At 39.1% G+C, this 23539-nt stretch overlaps 2 protein-coding genes across 3 annotated transcripts in view; both read right to left on the bottom strand.

The window, feature by feature from the left end:
• Positions 1-22584, bottom strand: part of POLN (DNA polymerase nu) — a 236183-nt gene extending 213599 nt beyond the window's left edge. Inside the window, exons 1-4 of the mRNA XM_073343208.1 lie at positions 22506-22584; positions 10115-10165; positions 8603-8749; positions 3238-3323 (exon numbers count right to left, since the gene is read on the bottom strand). Of these exons, the coding sequence (XP_073199309.1) occupies positions 3238-3323; positions 8603-8744 (228 nt within the window). The 5' untranslated portion in view covers positions 8745-8749; positions 10115-10165; positions 22506-22584. The remainder of the gene's footprint in view (positions 1-3237; positions 3324-8602; positions 8750-10114; positions 10166-22505) is intronic.
• On the bottom strand, positions 10512-22593 carry HAUS3 (HAUS augmin like complex subunit 3). 2 transcript variants are annotated; one of them, XM_073342730.1, is made up of 5 exons: positions 22506-22593; positions 20945-21947; positions 17110-17552; positions 13600-13828; positions 10512-11974 (listed from the first exon to the last, which is right to left on the bottom strand). In XM_073342730.1, exons 2-5 carry the CDS (start codon positions 21854-21856, stop codon positions 11741-11743), a joined length of 1818 nt encoding a protein of 605 aa, XP_073198831.1. In that variant the 5' UTR covers positions 21857-21947; positions 22506-22593; the 3' UTR covers positions 10512-11740. The 2 variants fall into 2 exon arrangements, with proteins under 2 accessions (XP_073198831.1, XP_073198830.1); XM_073342729.1 differs by having other exon boundaries at positions 20945-21944.
• Between the last annotated feature and the right edge of the window lie 946 nt (positions 22594-23539).

Raw genomic sequence — 23539 nt, 5'->3', positions numbered from 1 at the left:
GCATCCGATGAAGTGAGCTGTAGCTCACGAAAGCTTATGTTCAGATAAATTGGTTAGTCTCTAAGGTGCCACTAGTACTCCTTTTCTTTTTGCAAATACAGACTAACACGGCTGCTACTCTGAAACCTGTCATTATGATAGATATTAGGAGAACCTAATTACAAGGGTAGTCAAGCTCTGGAATAGGCTTCCAGAGAGGCTGTGGAATCCCAATCATCAGAGGTTTTTTAAGAACAGACTGAACGAACACCTGTCAGGAATGGTCTAAGTTTACTTGGTCCTGCCTCAGCACATGGGGCTGGACTTGATTTCTCAAGGTCCCTTCCAGCCCAACAATTCTATAATTCTATGCTTTAACAATATTCTTACATGGGATTAAGATATCCAATTTTAAACAGTTAACTAATTTACTCAACAACTCTTGCAGTAATGCCATGAAATTTGTAAATATCCTGAAACAAGTGCAGTCTTGCTTGTGAAAGTAGTCAGTGCACACATTATCAACTCTGACTTGCAGCAATGGAACTACACAAATTTAACATGTTTGACTTGTACACTGACTTCCAAGATGACTTCCACATATGGGGACAAATTCTATTCTGTAATACTGATGCAACTCCTCAGCGAAACTGTTGAGGTTGAACAAGTGTTCAGAATTGGACCATATTGTTCAAGTCACCATGAACTTGCACACCAGAAAGGCACCACACCAACAGCTTTCTTTGTCCAATAGATCCTACCATAGAGCTTTCAAACTAAATTGGTTAAGACTGAAGCCACATTACATTACATGAGAATACTCTATATTGCTGTGCCATGCACTAGGTACCTTCAACATCAACAAGTTTCTTCAACAAGCTCGCCTCTGCCCCGCGGCATAAGGACACCAGAATGAGAGCTGTGCTCACAACGGAAAGGCGAGTGGTGATCACTGTGTGGAAGCTGGCAACTCCAGACTGCTACCTGTCAGTTGCTAATCAGTCTGGAGTTGGAAAGTCCACCATGGGGATTATGGTGATGCAAGTGTGCAGGGACATTAATCGCTTCCTACTATGAAGGACTGTGACTCTGTGTAATGTGCAGGAAATACTTGATGGCTTTGTGACAACGCTATTCCCTAACTGTGGCGGTTCGATAGATGGCATGCATACCTCAATTTTGGCCCCAGACAATCTTGCGATAGAATACATCAACTGAAAGGGCTACTTCCCCATGGTCTTGCAGACACTGGTGAATTACCAGGGCCGTTTCACTGACATCAGTGCAGGGCTGGTCACGGGAAGGTTCAAAATGCATGCATCATTAGGAACACTGGGTTGTACAGAAAACTGCATGTTTGGACTTTCTTTCTAGACCAGAAGATTCCAGTGGGGGATGTGCAAATGCCCATAGTGATCCTGGAAGAACCCACCCACCCCTTGCTCCCATGGCTCATGAAGCCTTACACAAGGAACCTAGACAGCAGCAAGGAACGCTTCAACAACAGGCTCAGCAGGTGCCAAATGAATGTGCCAGTTTGGCAGATTAAAAAGTTGCTGGGACTGCCTTTTTGGCAGGTTAAACCTCAATGAGGAAAATATTCCAATGGTCACAGCAGGCAGCTGTGCTCTGCATAACATTTGCAAAGTGAAGGGAGAAGTTTCCCCAGGGTTCGAGTGCTGATGTGGATCAGCTGGCTGCTGATTTGGAGCAGCCAGATACTAGGGCAATTAGAGGGGCTCAGCAGGAGGCTATTTGAAGGAGCATTTTGATAATGTGCCCCAGTAATGTGTCTTTATGTGATGCATTCAGCTAGGCAATGTTTACTTACTGCCTTGAATGACCCCTGTAATGCTTCCTTCCTGAGCATTAACTGTGATGAGCAAATGTTCTTGCCTGTAGCCACTGTGAATTTTAGCAGCAACTACTGTGTGCATGACACAAATACTCATTTTGTTTCAAAAACTACACTTTAATTAAAAGGATAAATTTTTTTTTTTATTTTTTTTTTGCACAGAGGAGTGGCAATGAGGAACAGTCTCACGGTCAAGGCTCTCACAGCTGTGTGTAACTCCAACTTTCATCATGAAACCAGTCTCTGGGGGTGGAGTGCAAGGAGTACTGCGACACAACAGAAACATGAGAGGAATGTGTTGAGGGAGTTTGAGGAAGTCATGGAACAGCGTTCTGTGAGCACGGATGTGCTCAGACTGCAGCTCTGTGAGGGACTTGAGCATCTCTGTCTGGCCCTCCAGTGGCTTTATCATCCATTCCTGTCCATCTATCATCAACGCCTGCCCCTGTCTCCGTTCCAGGCTATCCAGCCTGAGTTTTTCATTAACGGTCTTCCTCCACACTCTTTTTGCTATCTGCTGTATCTATTGACTGCAGTACTTTGAGAAACATATCCTTCTTACTCCTCCTGGTTTGCCTCCTTAATCTGACGGAGGAGCTCTGCTGATGTGTTGGAATTGGTCCTCAAGGGCACATCTGCAGAAGCCAAAGAAACAATGAACAGACACAGCATTATGACTGCACTCTCAGACATGAATCACAAAAGCCACATACACCTCTTTCTCACTGTCCCTTTGCTAACACACAGCTTGGTGAGAGTCCCAAATATGGGGAGTTCGGTGAGTCAGGGCGGGTTGGGAAGAGGGAATGGCTAAGAAGAGACAAAGGGTATGGGTGATTTGCAAAGAGGGTCACTAGACATGCCTAGGGAGATATTCTGAATATTGGCACCCTTTTCCACAGGCTGGGACAATCAAATCTGATATCTCATTCCATAGGGTAACCCGGCTGCAAGGGTCCATCTCCTGCATGCATATGCCTTCAGACCGGGTCCATATGCTACTTACCTATGTGCCACTGTGGTCCCTGCAGAAACAATTGCCTGTTGGCATGATAAAGTTTCCTACACCAAGGGGAGAAACAAGGCAGCTCTGCCAAGGAATCTTCAGCACAGGATTTCAAGAGTACCCACATGAAAGTTTCCTAGAGATCTCTATGGAGATCTCTTGGACAGTGTACATTAACAAACTTTTTCACCAAGCCCCCACTACCTAGCTGCATAGGCTTTATTGTTTGTTATATAGTAGAAGAGGGATAAGGGATAGAAACTAAGTAAATGAGACCTCAGTCACCGTGCAGTATGAAAGCAAAATGGGTGCTTACCAGAGCTTGCCTATCCTGCTTCCTGTGTGCCGGAGCCTGAGTACTGGGACTGGATAGACCCCTCTGGAGTCAAAAATAGGTCCTAGCTTGCAGGGCTTTGGAGCGGAGCCTGGAGCTGGAGCACGGAGCAGTGGAGCTGCAGGTTTTTGCCCGGACCTGGAGCGGAGCTGGAGCACAAAAAATCTTGACTGCTCCAGTTTTTTTTTTTCCCCTCCATTTTCAATCCAAAATGAATGATATTTAGCAAGGAAGTCCTAAAGGTGCCCAAAAGTTTCAGCTTGTATAACAATTGATATTAACATCTACTTTATATGTCACAGTTATTCTCACTTTGGCCAAAATCAAGATTTAATGTACAGATACAAAATTACCAAGTTTTTTGGAGATATGTTTTATTAAAGAATCTGATAATTATCAGACAGCCGGCAACACTGCAGACTGCTCCCACCCTTGTGCCAACGTTAGGCGAGTACGTACTCACGTAGATTAATTAGATAGTTAAGATTAGTATGTGTTGATACTTCTTTTGTAAGGGTTGATCAACGACACGCTATGAGCGCTGCGATTATGGAAAAGTGTGACGCAAGACACAACATTTTAGATATCACAAACAGGTATATTGAAAAAAATATGTTTACTGATATATTAAAATATTGCAAGACATATTAACCACTTAAGCTCATTTCTCACACGGGCTCCCGTTTCCAGTACATTTGTTCATTTGTACCTGCTCCCATATCACTCTGGCAGACTTATTTTATAGGTCATCTGTTCAACTGTCTTTTGGTAGCGTTGTTTGTAATTTTACATTTACTGAAAAAGTCACGTACAGCAGGCATATAAATATACAGTAAACTTTTGCATAAATTAGGAGTGATTTTTGTGATATATCCAGAATGATTGGAAAATGTCCAACACAACTTTGGGGGTGAATCTTTAGGTCATTTTAAGAAAAAACATTTGTGAACACGTGTCCTAAAATTCTTTCTAAGGGAGCTACAGTCCCTTCAAGGAGATGATGAAAAGTTAATTGCTGATTAATATCTCAAAAACACTTTGAAAGGCTTGTCGTTGACTGCCCCTGGCTACGAGCGGTAATATGTTCCATAATAAGGTAATAATTTTTGGTTATTTAATACTACATTTAAAACTTTGGAACCATAAATTTTAAAAATAAGTAAAATTGTTTGTATCATTCTAAGCATCTAAGCAGTTTAAAATTTTTAAACAGTTCTCGGAAATGGTTAATTATACAAAATAAATTAAGAGTACCATTTTAATGCGTGTTTTAGCATTAAACCACATTCCATGGTTGTACCTGTTAAACAGCGAAGATTTAAAAATATTAAATAAAATTGGCCCAGTCCCCCCCCAGTTCACGATGCCTGTAGTTTAAATTTTTTTTTTTTTAATGATGTTGTATGATAGAATGTTCAAAATAAACTTTAATGGGAAAGCAGATTCAAATTGCAAGCAGTCCTTTTAGTAAAGAGAGCAAATTTTCAGAAATCTTTTTCCTTCATCAGGCTGGAAACATTATACAAGACAGAACCTGTTATTTGCTCTATCTTGTATAATCTAATCAGGCTGATGAAGCAAAAACATATTTCTGAAAATTTGTTCTCTTTACTAAAAGGACTGTACTTGCAATTTGAATCCACTTTCCCGTTAAAGTTTATTTTCAACCTTGTAACGTGTAGCCTCGTTACTTCAACAATTAATGTTGTAGAACAGCGATAGCATGTACTAATGCTACAGCGCATACCAAATTTCATTGATATATCTATATTAAAGAGTTTGAGATATTAAAAACTTGCAATTTATAAAAAAGGTATATTAAAAATACTTGTTGTATTGTAAACTGCAAGAAACATGTTAAAATATTAAAATATACTTTAATAATTGTGTAAAAAGAAATGTGATCATTTTTGCCCAGAAAATCCAAAATAAATTTGAAGTACCTCAGTGGTTAAGATATCACAAGCAGGTACATTATAAAAAAAATGTTATGATCTTCAAAAAGCAATGAACAAAAGCATTACAAGAAACATTTGGCTGCAGTAGCAGTATAAGAAGATTTGGCCATGGCTTATAGCCGATTTACGGAAAAAGGATCTAAACAACGTCTTTACTTTTGAATTTGAAAAAAGCCCAAATTTGAGCTTTTGGGAAAAGCAAAGAAGAAATCAGCAACGTGCAAAGTGGAAAAGTGAATGGCGAGCTCAAACCATGTAGCTTCAAGACAAGTGAAGCAAATGCGCGAAAAGTTACAACTTTTGGCAGCATGTAACACGTAACCATCCTGAAAACTTATGCGACTCTGGTTACCAAAAAGGACCAGGAAGATGAAGCAAAAACAGAAAGCTGACACGGCTAAATGACATTCATCTGGCTCTTTGAAAACTCCTGGAGAAAAGATTTTTCGTGGAGCTTCATCTGAGAAGAAGCCCATAACTGAGCAAACAAAACTTGACTCATATTTGAAGTCCTCAAAGGTTACAGTCACCATGGATGCCAATACTTTCCATGAAGGGCTGATGGAAATGGTTTGCTTGAGTTCAACACTGCTCACTACATTCAGGCTAAGGAACAAAGGATTCCAAAAAACTGCAGGTAAAATGGGTCGGCAGCTTTGTGTTTCGATGGGGCACAATGCGGTTTGTCATTTAGTTGTCAACACAGCTGAGTCTGGTTTCAAAGAGCTCAAGAAAGCTTTGGAGCAAAAACTGTGCTACCTGAAAATGGATGTGGCAATCTGTGGAGACAGAAATTTCCTTGCAATCAATGCTCAATACTACAAAGAAGGAAAAGATAAAGCTGTGGTAAAAATCTTGGAAGTAATCGACACAGAAGGGCGTCACAATTCTTCATATGTGAAAAGTCAAGTAAAAGCTATTTTAGAAAAATCTGGGGTCAAATGCAAGTGCTGAGCATCTGCACTGACAATGCAGCAAACATGATGTGTGCCATCAAAAATTTCAGCGAGGACAATGAAACCATTTCTACCTCTGAGAACAGGGATGTGGACAGAACTGAAGCTATTTTGCCTGATGAAGGAACTAAAGGAATGGATGAATTAAACTCAACATGGATGCTGCTGCGCAATGGGTTAATGACCCTAGCCTCATATTTCCAACATGGCTTCAGGAGGACGACTCAAAAGTCCAATTAATGAGGGGTGGTATTCACACTCTTCACCTGTGAATCTGGGATGGACTGAACAAAGAAAATGCGAAGAAATTACTGGCAAAAATTCGACAAGTCGTTGTCAAACTACGAACCCCAAGTATTCAAAGTGTTCTGCTTGATCTACCTGGGGTAACTCAATCATTGGATACTGTAACTTGCTGGGGTTCAACATTTGCGATGATTGGTCGGCTTCGTTTTTCAATCTTACTGTGAACAAGTGGCTGCTGCTGGAACAAGAGAACTCAAGTTAACAAAAGCTGAATGGGACGAAGTGAAGAACTTGCGAGACCTCTTGGCAAAGCCAAGCCAAACCAAACAACCATGAATCTTCAAGCTGTTGATGTAATCCCAGGAGTTTTAATGAAGGGATAGTGAAAACTGTCAAAATTCTTGCAAGAAAATGGTGAACAAATTGCAGAAGGAATTCTATCCTCCATGCAGAAATGTGAACAATATTTTTAACAATATTCATTTTCTTGCTGGGGTTTGTTGACCCACGGTATCGGATTCTTTTTACCTCAAGGGAAATACCAAAGGCAAAGGAAGGGCTCCTGGATACTGCTCGATGACTCAAAACCCAAGGTCTATTGCTACATTTGAACTCTGCAAAAGAGGATGAAGAAAACAAAACAAAAAGGAGTCATCAATCGAATTTGCGGTTTCGGAAAGTTCACATCCTTCAGAAATAGCAGGCTGTTCTCAAACTTTGTCTCCACTCTGAACTTGTTCAAGCATCAGTCCCTGAGATGTCTTCAACCATTACAGGAAAATGGAGATAATTCAAGCACCAATTCTTCAGAAGATGATGCCTTCAAAAACGAATTGGATAAACAAGAAAGACGCCGGCGAGTTTCTGCAATTCATAATGGTAATGAAGCATTATTCAAGAGAAACTTTCGGGAAGATTGTGAGGCGATGGAGTCTATTGGTAAGCTAAAAGTTAAGTCTGTTTTTGAGACTACCCACACCGCATTCAGGCTGCCTGTAGAATTGCTTCGAGCACGCCAACAACTCAAAATTGTGTAGAGCAACAGTTTTCGGCTTTAAAGTTTTTTAAATGATTTGCGGCAGGCTATGAAAGACTACTTGATTGCTGCAATAATTTTTTTACAGAATGAATTATGAATGATTCTAGTTTGTATCATTGTTGATGACATTTAAATTGTTTTAAAAGTGAATAAAAATAATGTTTTTTCAAAATTACAGTATGCACTTTTTTATTTACTTAAAAATTAATTTGAGTCAGAGTACGGAGCGGAGTCAGAGCGGAGCTGGAGCAGTCACTATTGGTGCCGGAGCAGAGCAATTCAAAAATTTGATTGCTCCAACTCCCTGCTAACTTGCCATCGCACCAGAGAACCCTGTTGCACAGGGCTCTTGGCAGTGGGTCACAGCCGAGGATAGCGCGCAGCTCCTTGAAGTGGTATGTCTTCGGCAATGCACCAGAGCAATAGTTGGCCTCCCTTGCCTTCTGGTACATCTGCCTCAGCTCCTGATCTTAGCACAGCACTGCTGCATGTCCCTTTCAAGTCTGTTCTCCTGCATGCCACGAGCATTGTGCTCCTAGATATCAAAGTTCCTACAGCTTGAGTGAAGCCGAGACTGCTCAGCCTCCTCTCCCCACAGACCTAGCAGATCCAACAGCTCTGGCATACTCCAGGCAGGAGTGCATCTGTTGTGGAAAGCCAGCATAGTCAGCTGGGAAGATGCTGTGTGAACAGTACACACCGAGCAAAGAGGAAGAGGAATTTCAAAAGTTCCCAGGCCTTTAAACAGAGATGGGGTGCATGTCTGTGTACCTGCAGCGCAGCAGACTCCAAAGCGCTAACCAGAGCGGTCAGAATGGGCATTGTGGGACACCCCTGAAGGCCAATTATGGCAACATAAGCAAGCGCAGTGTCCACACTAATGCTGTATCACTAACTACATCCCAAACAGTTCTATGCCTCTCATTGAGGTGGTTGTATTATGTCGGCATAACAGGGGAGTTACATCAGTGGAAGGAGCATTTCAGTGTGCACACCTCCACTGGTTTGTTGATGAAAGTTGACTTTTGTTGACAAAACTGTGTAGTTTAGACAAGGCCTTAGTGTTGGAGATATTTCTATGTAAAACTATTGAAATTCTACTTTTACCCCTCAAGATGCCAAAGTGAGTGTTTAGAAAGATAATTTTTCCTTAAGTCTTTCCATTTTCATGATCCATTTCCAAAAATACATAATATAGTACAAAGTTAAAAACTGAACAAGTTACTCACTCTGTTCACCTTCTCTGCTATTCTGAGCTTCCTCTAAAGGAACAGACTGCATAGCTGACATAATCCTTTGAGCAATATTTGATAGCGGCACTTTACAAAGGTCATGTCCTATGTACTCCTTGTAACCCTCCATTTTTCTCATCAACCCTGAATACAAGATATCACATGTGTATTATACAAGAGACATTAAGATCATGAAATAATTAGCATCTATTACATAAGGCTGAAGATGGAATGGATAATGCATACATAATATCTAGTATATCCACCCTCTACCTAGAGCAGCGGTTCTCAACCTGTGACCTGCTTGCAGCTGAATCAGCACACAGCTGTGGCTCATGTAACATCCTCAGAGCCATACAGGTAATATATATATGTTGTGTGGACAGGGCCCACATAATACAGAGAGCTGCATATGCGGTCCACAATGGTTAATAGGTTGAGAACCACTGACCTAGAGACTTTAATATATACAAACTGATTTTTTTTCCTTACTACCATGTATCCACATTGGTTTGTCAAACAGTTTCTTATGAGTACTGGCAGCTGCCAATTTGAGAGAAATAAGCACTGAAGCATGACTGAAACAGTTTGATACACGCTACCAACAGATTTTCAAAAAGAGGTAGTCACAGCCTTTAAGAGGTGTATTCAGCAACACACAGTGCCTTTAAGAATCAGTCTGACAAGAACTCCAAATCAATGTCATGTGTCTTTGAAAAGTCTCCCACATTGTTTTCTAATGAAGATCTAAAAATTAATGCATGCAGATATTCATTACTTTCTATCCTTACAGCAAAGCACAAACCTCTAAACAGTTTTCAAGTCTTAAGGCTAAAAGCAAAAAAACCTCAGAAGGCTGAAACATCATTAAAAGATGGAAAGAAGAGCTGATTATTTAGACACAAAGTTCAGCATTTTCAATTGTTCTCTGATGTTTAAACCTCCACATATATTACTACTGGTCTGGAATCTTATATTTCAATCGACCTGCATTTAATCACATTCTATAATATCTAGATGCAACGTAAGTACAGAATGTAATCACATGGGCCACTGGGGAGCATGAGAAGCAAAATCGTTCATGTCAGTAGAGAAGACTATCAGTGTAAATTATAACATGGAGACTCAGACAATAGGGATAACATTTTGAACCATTTACAACATACTACAAATATTTACATAGCATGCCTTACAGTATTTCTAGGGGGTCAAGTTCTCAACTGGGGTTCAAACTCCATAGTGTTGGTGGATACAACTGGCAGTTCAGTAGTGGTTAAATAACTTACTCCCATACAGAGGTCTTGACTATTCACTGGCCAATCTTGGCTCCCTTCACATGACTAGAACATTTCCAAATCAAATTCTATCAGACAGTATTTTCTCCCTCTTTAAAGGGAACCACTCATCTTAGCTCAGGAGAAACATTTGCAATGCCTATGGTCATCTCTGTCCAGTATGTGTCTCAGGTCAAGAATGGTCATATAGTCATGACCAAGCCTCTTTTCCTACCTTGGATAGAAAAACAGTCAAGAGATTGTTCCTTAGGTCTGTAGCTTCTCCCTAAAGGAAGAGATTTTTTAAATGTAAAAAAACTTTTTCTCTTGTGGGAGGGGTCAGTCTTACCTCAGGTGGCAAACCTAGATTAGATTTAGAATTTGGCAGGCAAAAAGGTACAATATACCATGGATCAGAATATATAGAAATGTTATGCATTTCACAACCAGATCCCACCATTAATCTGAAACATTCTTATGTTTGTGGATTTAAATCACTTAATATTAAGGATATAAATGCACATATTGTGTTTTTTCTTTTTAATAAAGGGTGTAGGACACATTCCATTAACTTGTAGTGTTTTTACCCTTGATATGATTTATTAATGTTTATAGTCAAGATGATTAAACATTTAATAGGGTTCAAAAAAGACAGTGCAGACTTACAAACATCAAATATTTTAAAGTACTTAATACTTTTAACAGAGGTTATGCTCTTATTTAAACATGAAAGGTAATCAAATACAATTTTACAGTTAAAAACAAATTTAAAATGTTATTTATACACTAAAAATAATTTTACCTGAAGTTATAAAAATAGTCAGTCTTAATTTGCTTCCCTTTATCAAATACATATTATAAACATATCTGTATATGACCTGAAAGCAAGAACTGCTGCTCCCATCAGGATCCAGATCCAATGGACACAGTAGAGAAAAGGCATCATAATTGTGTGCAATCACATTAAATTTTCTTTAATCTGTAGTAAGTTTCCTATATAGTTTGCTACACATATCTTGGGGTTGCAGTTGATGAGCCAAAAAATCTCTCTTATTAAAAATTCAATAATTCTGGCAGAGTTATTAAAACATTCTGAAATTTGTGTTACTACAAATTCTACAGTGAGCCAAAAAAAGAAACAGACCATAGCAGATTAATTATCTGCTGAACACAAACATCCTTGGGACACCCTGCTAAAAAAGGCAAGTTCAAAACTCTTGCTCTTAGAGCTTCAAGATTCTAGGAAGAGTAGCATGAAGGGGAAAGAAGGGCAATCAATTAATCCAAAGGATTTTGGACAGTTTGTAGAAAAAAAATGCAGACACACTTGGTCTATAACCAAACATGCTGTCACTTTTGCACAACTGCACCTTACGTCCTCTCAAAGGATCGCAGGACAGAAATTAGTGTAAAATTTTACTATTAGGAAAACCATCCGCTTCAGAAGGAAGCATACTATATTCAAAAGCTGTTCCAACCCCTAAAATGCCCTCTCTGCACTAACTTTGCAGATCACACATGAAGAGGATTTCATAACATCTGAAGACAAAGGAAAAGCACATCATGGAAGCAGGAATCTGCATTTACTCTGCACATTAAGTAATAGAGGATAATATGTAGTCTAGCAGTATCTAGATACTTAATGCATTCCCTCTCTCTTGTAAAGCAAACCCTCAAAACTGAAGTATGAGCCCAAAGTCTCTGTATGCCAAAAGCTATAAAAGGGGCTTACAGTCTGTTCTTGATAAACTAATATATCATTATTAGCCTTATCAAAACAGTTTGTTTTCCCATTGAATCATAAAAAGTCTACACTAAATATTTCCACATCTTAACAGTAGAACAAAGATGCATTTAATGTTTAATCCTCTAGACCAATGGTTTGAGCCTGAGACTGATGCTCTAGCTTCTCCACAATAGCTTTCAAATAGTCTTCATCTTTGAAAAAATACACATACAATTTTCTTTCCATCTGATGCAGTGTATGTGACTCTAAAACCTTTCTTTTGGCCTTTACATCAGCAAGAAGATCCATAATAAGCTGATTTAGTTTATTTAAGTTCATTTCTAGTTGATAAAGTTGATCTGTTAGTTCCTAACAGAAAGAAAGAAAAAAAGGAAAGTTTATTACATTTGCATTGTTGATACATTAATTCAACTAAAATATAAAACAAATTAAGTTTTGGAGGCAGGTTTGCACAGCACACAGGATATGCCTAATGAAAGGAAGCAAAAGTACAAGGTAATGAATCTCATTTGATTTATAGAGCTCATCTGGCCAGACTGTAATACCCTTACTCACACTGAGTAGTATCTTACTTTACAAATAGTCCCACTCAACTAAGTCAGATTACAAATAGAGACAGCTAGTACTTAATGTGAACAAGGGTATCAGAATCTATGCATCTGTTTTGTATTGGATCAAGATGGTAGAACAATTTTACTCACATTAAAAGTGGTTACAATTCTACAAACTACTCCTCGCACTTAGACAAAAATAATACTTTGTAGATTTAAACTGGAACCAGATTATTGGCACCTGTATTTTTTCATCTTTCACTGCTTCATAGTTTGAATTAATCTTCATTTTTTGTAGCGCAGGTAGGCTATTCATTTTATTATGTTATAAGCACTCAATGCAAATGTCTTGTTATTACTATTTGTATTATCATGGAGCCTAGTCACTGGCCAGGACCACATTACATTAGGAGGGGGTGTGTTGTGCAGGAGGGGGCTCATGGCAAGGGGTTGGGGTGCAGGGTGTGGCAAGGGGCTCAGGGCAGGGGATTGGGGTGTCTGAGGGGTGCGGGCTCTGGCCTGGCACCACTTACCTCAAGCGGCTCTGGAATGGCAGTAGCGCGCAGCAGGGCTCAGGCAGGCTCCCTGCCTGCCCTGGCCCCATGCCGCTCCCAGAAGTGGTCAGCATGTCTGGCAGCGGCTCCAGCAGAGCGGAGGCTGGAGGCTCCGCTGCACGCTGCCCTCACCTGTGGGTACCACCCCTGAAGCTCCCATTGACCACGGTTCCCAGATCCTGTCCAGTGGGGGCGGTGCCTGCAGGTGAGGACAGCGCACGGAGCCCTCTGACCCCCACCCCGCCAGTGGCCGCAGGGACATGGTGCCGGCCGCTTCTGGGAGCGGCGCAGGGCCAGGGCAGGCAGGGAGCCTGCCTTAACCTCTCTGCACCACAGGGCTGGCAATCCTGTGGGCCGGACTGAAAGCCCTGATGGGCCGGATCCAGCCGGCGAGCCATAGTTCGCCGTCCCCTGCACTATATGAACCACAGAACAAAGACATTCTTAGAAAGAGTTGCTGCCAGGAAAAAATATTACTATAGATTGTTAAAGTGGTAGTGTAACATTATATTTCAGCCCAAAGATTTCTATCGAACCATACCACAGTAGCAGGAAAGAAACATCTTAAGTTTTTCTATTAGAAATTCATAGATGCAATTTATGACATAATATACTCTGATGAAACATATACCCTACAAAGAGGTATACATCAGTTGTTAAACTGCCATGGCTAATGATGACCTATATATGATCATTACACATTTGGAAAAAAGCTACTTTTACTTCAATACTAAAGGAAGTATTAATTCATGAAATAGATAAAAATATATTACATTACATGTTCAGACCCTTTTGTCTGTATAACTAATCATTTGCAAAATATGCTTACTAATGTAGCAATAGCTGTAATTCTACAATAAGGACTTACCTGGTTACTAAGCAAGATCTGATTTCCTCCCCAATACAGAGAGTCACAAAGTGCATCTAAATCACTATCCAGCTTAGACAAAAAGAGAAATTGTTCTTGAGAAGATACTGCTAGCTGATCTTGCACTGAAGTAATGTCTTGCTTTAATTTCTGAGCCATTTGTTCAATGCCTTCATGTGTTCTGAACAATTGTTGTTTCGGATTTTCTCCTTCCAAAAGCTGGTATAGCCTACAGTGACAAAAATTTGAGATGCAGCATTCATCTTTTAAAAAATTCAGTACATATTTATGCCATCAGTTGATTAGGTAAGGCAGAGCTTTTGCACATTCATCTCTGGGAAGTCATTCTGATGAAAAGGCAAGTACAGTCCTGCCCAACAATGTCAGAGTGATGCGTGTTGCTAACTTCTGAGCTGCTCCTGGTCACTTCTAAGACCACCCTAATTTTTTGGTTTAAGCCTTGGTTGGTAGGAGACGGAAATATTTCAAGCTACAATTAAAGGGACACTGTCATCTTGAAATCTAGTCTATTAAAAACAATTAGTTTAAAAGTAGTCTGAGGACAATACTCCTACCCAAGTCCCACTGCCAATTTTTGTGCTTCAGCAAGCATTTTCTTATATTTGAAAAATAATTCTCCCTGAGAAAAAAAAACCTACACAAACAAGAAAAAAAGACTGTATAAAAAGGTAAGCAGTGAAACTAGCCACAAAGTACTTTCAAATACATTAAAAAAACTGAAAAAAAAATCAGAAAAATGTTTGTCCTCTATTCAGTTGCAGTAATCTTAGGAATTACTCGTTTAATAGATGGTAAAACTGATTCTGACAGGAGTGAATTTTAAGATAACTCTCTAATGGCAGTAATTTTTAAGTATCCCTAAAAATATAGAGTACTTGTGAATTTGTAACATATGTTCCTTCCTGTAAATGGTAGAACTCTAGATACTCAACCGCTAACCTATTTAAAATGGTATTCTTTACCAAATTCAGACACATCAGTGTCCCAAAAGTACACTGTTACTGCTCTATGTTGCCATACATTCTACTATTTTAGCAATACAATCAAAAATTGAATATAATTAACAGTATTAAAAAGAAAATCTTTATCACTTAGTAGTTTATAGATCTGTAGAATAAAATTACCTTGCACTTCTCTAGCATCCCAACCCACTCACACTGCTGTACCTGCTAATCTGAATCAAAACAAAGCCAGTTTTGTACATTATGGCCTACATTTTCAAATTGGGGTGCCTAAACCTCAGTCCCTATTTTGACACCAAATAAAATACGACTTAATTTTTCAAGAGTGCTGTGCAACTGTAGTTCACAGTCACTTCAGTGGAAATGGGAGACTCTCAGTATCTCTGTAAATCAATCTACTTTTGGACCTTGACATACCTGCCATGAATCCATACTAATCTTCATTAAATTTTCAACGTGGCATTTATGACTAAATATGAAGAGGGAACTAGGCCAAAGGTAATATTTTAATTGACTGCATCGAGGGGATAGCAGTTACTCAGCAAATAGTGATGTCTCCTATATTGTGTTGCATGCTTATAGCATGAGGTGGGAAAAAAAATGTAATCATGTTATTAAAGATTGTACAGTAGACCCTCAGAGTTATGAGCACCTCAGGAACAAAGACTAACTCTGAACAAAACATTATAGCTGTTCCTTCAAAAGTTTTACAAGTGAACATTGACTTAATACAGCTTTGGAAGTTTACTATGCAGAAGAAAAAAAGCTGCTTTTAAGCATCTTAATTTAAATCAGGGGTTCTCAAACTGGGGATCGGGGCCTCTCAGGGAGTCACGAGGTTATTACGTGGGGGGTCGCAACGTGTCAGCCTTCTCCCCAAACCCCGCTTTGCATCCAGCATTTATAATGGTGTTAAACATATAAAAATGTTTTTATATATTTAAAGGGGGGAGTCACACTCGGCAGCTTTCTGTGTGAAAGGGGTCACGAGTAGAAAAATTTGAGAACCATTGATTTAAGTGAAGCAAGCACAGAAACAGTTCCCTTACTCTGTCAAATTACTTAAAAAAAACTCAAAGTACAGCTCAGTACTGTGTTAAACAATTTTTTTTAGTTTTTCATCTCTGCTGCTACCTGATTGCATACTTCTAGTTCCAAATGAGACATGTGGTTGACTGGTGAGTTTGTAACTCTGAGGTTCTACTGTAGTGGTTTCTCAACTTATTTACTACTGTGGACTGCATCCAATACTACTTGTATGGCCCTTGAGGATGTCACATGGGCCAGAGCTCTGTGCTGATTGGGCCTCAGGTTGAGAATCACTGTTCTACCGTATCATAGTTACTGCTAACTGCAAACATTCAGAACTCATGAGTTGTGCCCCCCAAAATCATAAGATATGCGTTTTACAAATATGTTTAATTTTTAAGCCAAAGGTTCTTTTCATGTGCCTTTTGGTTTCTGAGCCTTTAGGGTGCACTCTATTCTTGTTTTCAAGCTTTTCTGCACAACCATGAGGACTTCATTGTTGTTTTTAAATGAAAAGTGAGATTTTTATGTAATACTCGGATTCAAAAAGTTGAGGCTTTAAGTAAAACACAAATACCATGAGACTCAAGTTATGAATATACATGCAGTTTTACCAAGGGAGCAGAATTAAAATAGTACAGGGAACCATAAATCCAACTTTTCTTATCTTCTGAGAGCTTCACCGTAATCAAAGTGTTATTTTAATATAGTTATTTTGCTATGTATTTTAATAGGTTTTTTTTTTAAAGGTAAAAATAAGTCTATAAATATACAATTGGAACAAAAGCCCCCAATGTGTCTCATCAGCCGGGTTTGAATCCTGAACCTACAGCACCCCACCACATTCCGACCACTTGAGCTACAGGACTAGATAGCTATATTAGTTAAAAGCAGGAGAATCCTATTATTCCAATGTAGGGCGGTGGTCTCTGGGGCTATGTCGGGCCTGGGAGTATTTGGGAGGGAGCCAAACCCAGCTCTGTACCCCCTTCAGAGATGGGAAGGATCCTGCCCCCGATGGTAACCTAAAGGGGTGGGATTGGGCTGATGGGGCCTCATCCTTGATCCAAGGGGCAGTTCATTCCAGCCTGGTACTCGCCCTCTTTACCCTGCTCTAGCTGGTACTAGGTATTCCCAGTTCAGTGTGTTCTGCTGCCCCAACTGTAGCATGGGCCTGGCCTTAGAACAGTCACACTCAGTTATTCTGGCATGCTGCTAAAGTTTTCCGGAGCAATACCATGGAAAGGAGGGAAATGGCAATTTGAACTATTTCAGCCAAATCCAAACAGAATTTCACAGGACAAGTAAAAGCAAGTCTCTAGCCACAGGGATTTGTCCCTGGTAGGAATTTTAAAGGCCTCTTGCAGTTAATTAGAGCGTCTCAGTAAGAGATAGCAAGAAGATTATAATGACAAATGGTAGGCAACTTACATGGAGATCTACAAGCTCCCACATAATACTTCATATAAAAGTTTGACAACCACTGTACAACATTTACCTATGAGAGACATCATCCCTTGAATCAATAGTGTTCCTTGGTACTGCATGCTGAGATATAAGTGGGTCAGACATCACCTCCAGTCTCTGTTCTAGGGCCTTGCTGCTCTGTTTCAGATCTTGTATTATGTTTTCGAGTTGACGATGGATATCCCGATGTTTCCTCAATTCAATTTCATAAGCTAGCTGAAGAAGTTCAAATGATGCTTTCTGTTTTAGCAACTGATTGCATACTTGATCTTGTCTTGATGTATAGTAGTCCTGTCTAGCAATCTGCAAATCAAAATCTCCTTTCACCACAGGCATGTTCAATAGCTGTGCATTCTCCTTCACCAGGGAAGGCAGTATTTCATTATTTATTTGAGTTAGCTGTTTTTTTGTTTTTGAAATTTCACTGTTTAAGCTACAGATTCTAGCCTCAAGGTGTTCTTCTTTTCCAAAAGTCTATAAAAAGCAAAAGTACTTGTAAGAACATATTCAAAGACGACTAACATTTTTATTCATGTTCCATGCATTTCCCATTTTCCCTAAAGAATTTAGTTTTAACTCCATATTAAGGATCATACAATTAACAAGTCAAATGGAAAATAGCTGAGGAGATGTAAGATTAAGGAAAGACCCAAAGAAATATTTCCATAGGACTGTGGAAAGTAATCAGATATTTTATTACAGAGATAAAAAATAGATTCAAATATTAATATTTCAATACCTACTAATGGATTCCATCTTAGAACATTAAAGTGTTATAATTTAAACCATTTGCTGCTGGCAGTTAATGAGAAAGGTGTGCTGAACAAAATATATATTAAATTTTGCATAGTGAAAATCCTTCATGTACAAATACGACAACTAACATGCTCAGCTGATGGAAGCTAGTTTACAATGGGTTCACAACACTGCTGATAGCAGAAGCTCTGTCTTTTTATGAAGACTTATCAGGTTCATCTCAGTTACTCATCCATAAATAGAAATACTGTACATGAATTAATGTGATGGCTACAAGTCACTTCTCTCTGGTATTGACTGGGCAAATGGTGGGTGATTTGAGATTCTTTTTTCAGCTAAATTTTAATGTTATGGCTCTCACCATCTATACTTGCCCCCAACCAAGTTTGTTTGTGTGTCTTGTAGTAATGTGACATGTAGATTATAACTCTCTGAACAATAAATGTCTTATTTGTCTGTACAGTGCCCCAATCCTATTATAAAACAAATAATGATGATTTAATTTCAAGAGATGCAGTGTCTGAGCTTTTGAAAATACACCTGAGGTGCCAAAAATACGTTCTGGAAATTCAGAAATTCTTCTGCAACCACCATCAGCCTCACAGCTGGTTGTATGGGGACTGGATCCTCTATTTTCCAGTAACACTAGATGGAACAGTCAAGAAAACCTGTGTCTTTATATTTGCGTACAACTATCTTAAAGTATGCTGTTTTCAGTAAGCACAAGAAGGACTGATCAAAACAATAGCTCATGTTTTACACAACAAGAAACTCTAAAGAAACTAAACTTCCAAAATCAAGTGGAGGAGACTACACAGAAAGATTACAGGCTGATGACTCTACGGTCACATGGAAATCTGGCATAATCTAATAATTACAAAAAAACTTGGAACAAGCAAGACTGGAATCAAAAATAATTCAAAGAAATTATAGAACTTTTCCATTATTTAGTTAACACGACTGATTCCAAATTCAGGTTCAAAACCCTATGACTTCTGTAACATGAATAGGCTGCAACATAATCCTACACCATAAACTGCATAAAATTGAAGATCCAGATTTCTACCCTAAATCTGCCACCATTTGTTGAATCAAAGTGGTAGAAAATTATGGAAGTAAAATCAGAGGACAGAACAGTTGAGTTCAGAGTTTTGTCAATTAATACCTGCTCTGATGTCCAGACAGCACACCATGCAGCGTATTTTACCACATTTTCAGATTGGTTTTCTAAATATTTCATAATAAACTAGGTGCTGAAGCTAAAACATTAGCATATCAGTCTCTAAGGCTAGATAAAAAATGGTCATTTGTCAGCTCAGTTATTGTGTTTGTATTTTACTTAGAATTGGCAGCTTTTCATCTTAGACAATGTGAGCCTTTTTATGTCTGAGAAGTAAATACAATTAAAAGTGAATCACAATGTATATGCATTAAACACTTTTCTTTAATACTTAAGTTTTTCAGGACAATGAAAATCACAACCACCGAAGGTAGTGCCTGATGACCTCGTTCACAACAATGCTAGCTATCTCTGTGCTGCTGAGGAAAGGAGTAGGAACAGGCAGACATGTTCTTATCCAAGAGAACAAAACTTTTAACAGACATGTTTTGCAGTCTCTCTTACCAGAACCACAGTCCTACTCATCAATCATTATTAAGGCTCCGTGTTTGTCACAGATTCTGCAACTTTCCAGGATCTCCAAGACATCTGCAGCAGCACCGTGTGGCTGGCCCAGGAGCTGCCTGAGCAGCTCGGGCAGCCCCGGGGTCAGTCGCACTGACTGCTGCTGGGGCAGTCTCTGTCCCACCTCCCAACTCCAGCAGCAGGAGTTTGAGTGTGAGGGGGCTCAGGGCTTGGAGCCGCTGCCTACCTGGGTGGGGGCTCCTCTCCCTCAGCTCCTGTAGCTCCACATGCTGCCTGTGCTGGCAGCCAGGCATGGCCCCACAGCTCCCATTGACTAAGGTTCCTGTGAACTTTTGTTTTCTGCCCATGACCTGTCCATGACTTTTACTAAAAATACCCGTGACTAAAACGTAGCCTGAACCATTATGCCATATGCAAACAATTCTTATGGTACCAGATAAATAACCAAGGTTTTAAAGTTGTATGGTGGGGAGGGAAATCACCACCACACTTTTATAAGGTGATTCCAAAATGACTGGAGTTTTATTTTGGAAATTTTTTGAGATACCAGTCTTATCTAACCCACCCTTTCCTCTTGGTTCTGTATGTAGCGTTTTCCATTAGTAGTGTGACATGGCCTCCAATCTGATTCCCTCAGGCCAACCCAGCTCCCTTGCACGCACTCTTGCCTTACAAATTAGCTCCCCATGCCAAACCTCCCAAACAAAATGTTTCCTTCAGTCAGCCAAACTTTTGCAGACACCTCTGATCCTTGTTTCCCCCCACTTTCCCAGCCACTAGACTTCTTTCTCCCAAGGAATGATGGCTCCTCTGTGAAAGTCAAGGGATATCTAGAACTACCATTCCAAAAAGTAAACAAACAGAAAATCCTGAATGGTCTGATCAATAAAGGAAGAAAATCTTTTTAGTCAAACGGAATCCTATTTGTGATTAGCCAGATTCAAAACAGTAATTTGTAACTTTAAAAATTCTTCACACAAAAGGTAGATGGGGTGTGGCAGGTATTAAAAAGTTATGCTAAACAAGAAAAAGGGGCAGGAAAATGTTTCCTATTTTAATTTTTGCCCAACAGGCAACAAAAAATTTTAAACTCAACCTCTACTTGTATTCATATATTATGGAGAGCCTTCTGCATGTATATTCTGTCATACAGTATCGATCAAATGAAATCAACAGTACATAATCAAAGGACCAACCAGCTATTTAAAAATATTTCTAGAATTACTACATTTATAGAAAGCTAGCAAATGTGGTACTACCATCATTGGATACCTAAGAAATTATATTTTGCTAAATGCACCAGAATCTGGTGCTATTTCATAACTATTAAAATTTGTTATTACTACTAAAGAAATACAATTCAAGTTAAAAAGTGAGTAATCGTCAGTTATTCTTTTGTTAAATCCAGAACAAGTCTAGGTTTTTAGACGTCCACTAGATTACATAATTCTCTTTAACAGCTTACCTTGTTCTTTAAGGATTGAAGATTATTCTCTGCCCATTGTACAGCTGAGTTTATGCTTATATCTTTAGCTTTCAGTTGAATCAGCTGATGTTGAGCACAAATATATGCCATCTGCAGCCTAGCCATCTCAAGTCTCTCCTTGCAGACTTCATTGTTCTCATCACAAATTAACGGTTTGCTTATATCTACAAGTTGGAAATTTTCTTCATTTGAGCTTTCAACCAATTCTGATATACCTTGAAAAAACTGTTTTTTTGTGTATGAAGTAAGTGCTGCAGTGCTTTTCTCTTCCTGACACAAATATTTATCCAAGGCAAGTTGGGATAAAAATACTGGATGAGGACCTAACCCTTGTTCTGAGTCAGAAAAGGTGAAGAAAAAGGTCAACTTCTTAACTCCTTCAGTAAGAGAGTGAAGTTCATTATTTATCTTAGTATTTACAGCAGTGAAAATTCCTTGTCCCTCTTTCAGAATTTTAACTGCTTCTTCTGCTTTATCATTTAACTTCAGTGACATATGGCTGTTTGTTGAGGCCATCATTTGAAGCTTATTACGACGATGAATTTTTAGGTTTTTAATTTTCTGAAGAGCTTGAAACTCTTCCTCTAGCTTCTGAAGTTCTCCTTCTTCCATGCTACTTGATTTTGAATCAAAGGTTTTGCAAGTTTTAAGAACTTCATCCAAAGCCTCTTCTTCTAAAATGGGCTTGCCAGATTTAAGAAGAGCATCAAAAGCTTGCAGTTCTTTTTCAGCTAACACATGCTGCTCATTCACATTTCCACAAAACCACACCAAAAATGATTTATCTTCCACAGTTTCAAACAACCAGTCAAAGTCTTCTCCATTAAGTTGAGCAGCTTTTGGATAACCAACTTTCTTCAGAGTTTCCACAAATTGATTTCCACTGTTCATGATTATAAGCAACACTTTTGCTATGAATATAAAGATCTACAAGCAGTCTTAAAAAATTATCCAAACACAAGGAAAATCTGGAGTCTGTCTGCTAGCCCAATGATAAATAAAAAAAAGAAGTTGTTTAAAATATGTATACAGTGATTTTAATAAGAAAGGCACTGTACAGAAAAAAGCAAGTGTCAGATCACAAATAAGGAAATACCATGCTAATACGATTTGCACAGTGTATATCAATTCTCCCACATTTACAAAACTGAATTAGCCATCCCTGAATTATAATTGCTTTCTAAATATAACCATTTAACAAAAATATTTTCAGTTGCTTTGCAATTTTGATGCCAAGTGAAGTCCCAACATTTGCTTAACTTCACTACTGTGAGTAGTCCCACTGATTTTAGTGGGACTACTCAGTGTTAGTCAAGTTAAGCAAGTAAGTATTTGCAGGATTACAGCCTAAGAAAGTAGTGCACTTTTATGCAAAACTGCTTGATTTACATTAAAAGTTTTCCCTACAATCCAGACCTACAACTAGATATCCTAGAATCACAGCAACATTTTAAAACATGGTATTTAAGAACAGATATCCAATAAAGTGTAAAATCTACCAATATTATATAATGTGATAAAACACAAAAAAGTCAGTTACCTTTCACTTCGAAGTATTACTTAAGATTATTCCTTCAGCCCCTAGAAATGTGTCCTTTAAAACCTTTTTATTTTTCTCTTAATACTCCAATGTTCATCAATTATTTCCTGTTTGGGGACAGGGAAGAAGTATTTCAGTAAAGCCACTTTGAATGATTAAGAACAAGAAGAGCTGTCAATTGTGTGGTGGGGGGGGGTAGGTGCACATATAACCCACACGTCTCCTGGGTATGGTGTTCTGTTCCATCTAGTGACACTGGGACCACTTAGAGAGAGAAAATGAGTCTGCTCTACAGCCTTACCTAACAGGCCGTTGGCTTTTTGCTCATGCTGTAGGGGCTCATGCACTAAGCTCCAGATGTCCCAGGTTTGATCTTGCTGTTACACACACACACCTCTAAATATTATAATAAAACCTATTAATTGTTAAGTGTGGAATATGAATTAACTGTATCCAGTGTATATACTCTGGTGTGCCAAGCTCTATTACAATACAAAGTCTCCAACCTTTTTTTTTTTTTTTTTAAATTAAAGAAGGGGCCTGAATAATCAGCAGCAACTAAGGAGAGCACACTCCACCATGAGAAACACTGCTAATTTCTCTGTTGCCCTGAAGCTGCACCACTATGGATTGTACCCCTTTGCTTGTTTAGGGCATATAAAGCCCAAAACGGTTCTGTTTTTATTTTTTCTGTTTATTACCTTAAGAGTACCAAGAATGTCAAATATGGGCCTTCACTACTTTTGCTGGACTACTTGTTTGGGGCAGGAGGAGAGAAAGGTGCTGAACACCCAGAATTTTCGTCTTTTCAACACCTAATTAACTACAGCATGGGGGGGAAAGGTGGTGAGAAGGGATAGTTACTAACTGTGATGTCATCACCCTATTTCTACCTTCCAGATCCATTAGAAATTCTGGGGTAAGAACAAGCAAGGAGAAAAGGAGACCTTGTGGCCCCTTAGAGACTAACCAATTTATTTGAGCATGAGCTTCCGTGAGCTAGAGCTCACTTCATCGGATGCATACTGTGGAAA

The sequence above is a fragment of the Lepidochelys kempii genome, chromosome 4, assembly GCF_965140285.1.
Source record: "Lepidochelys kempii isolate rLepKem1 chromosome 4, rLepKem1.hap1, whole genome shotgun sequence".
NCBI lineage: Eukaryota > Metazoa > Chordata > Testudines > Cheloniidae > Lepidochelys > Lepidochelys kempii.
The sequence above is the reverse complement of the archived record's forward strand: the minus strand, read 5'-3'. Positions and strand labels throughout refer to the sequence as shown.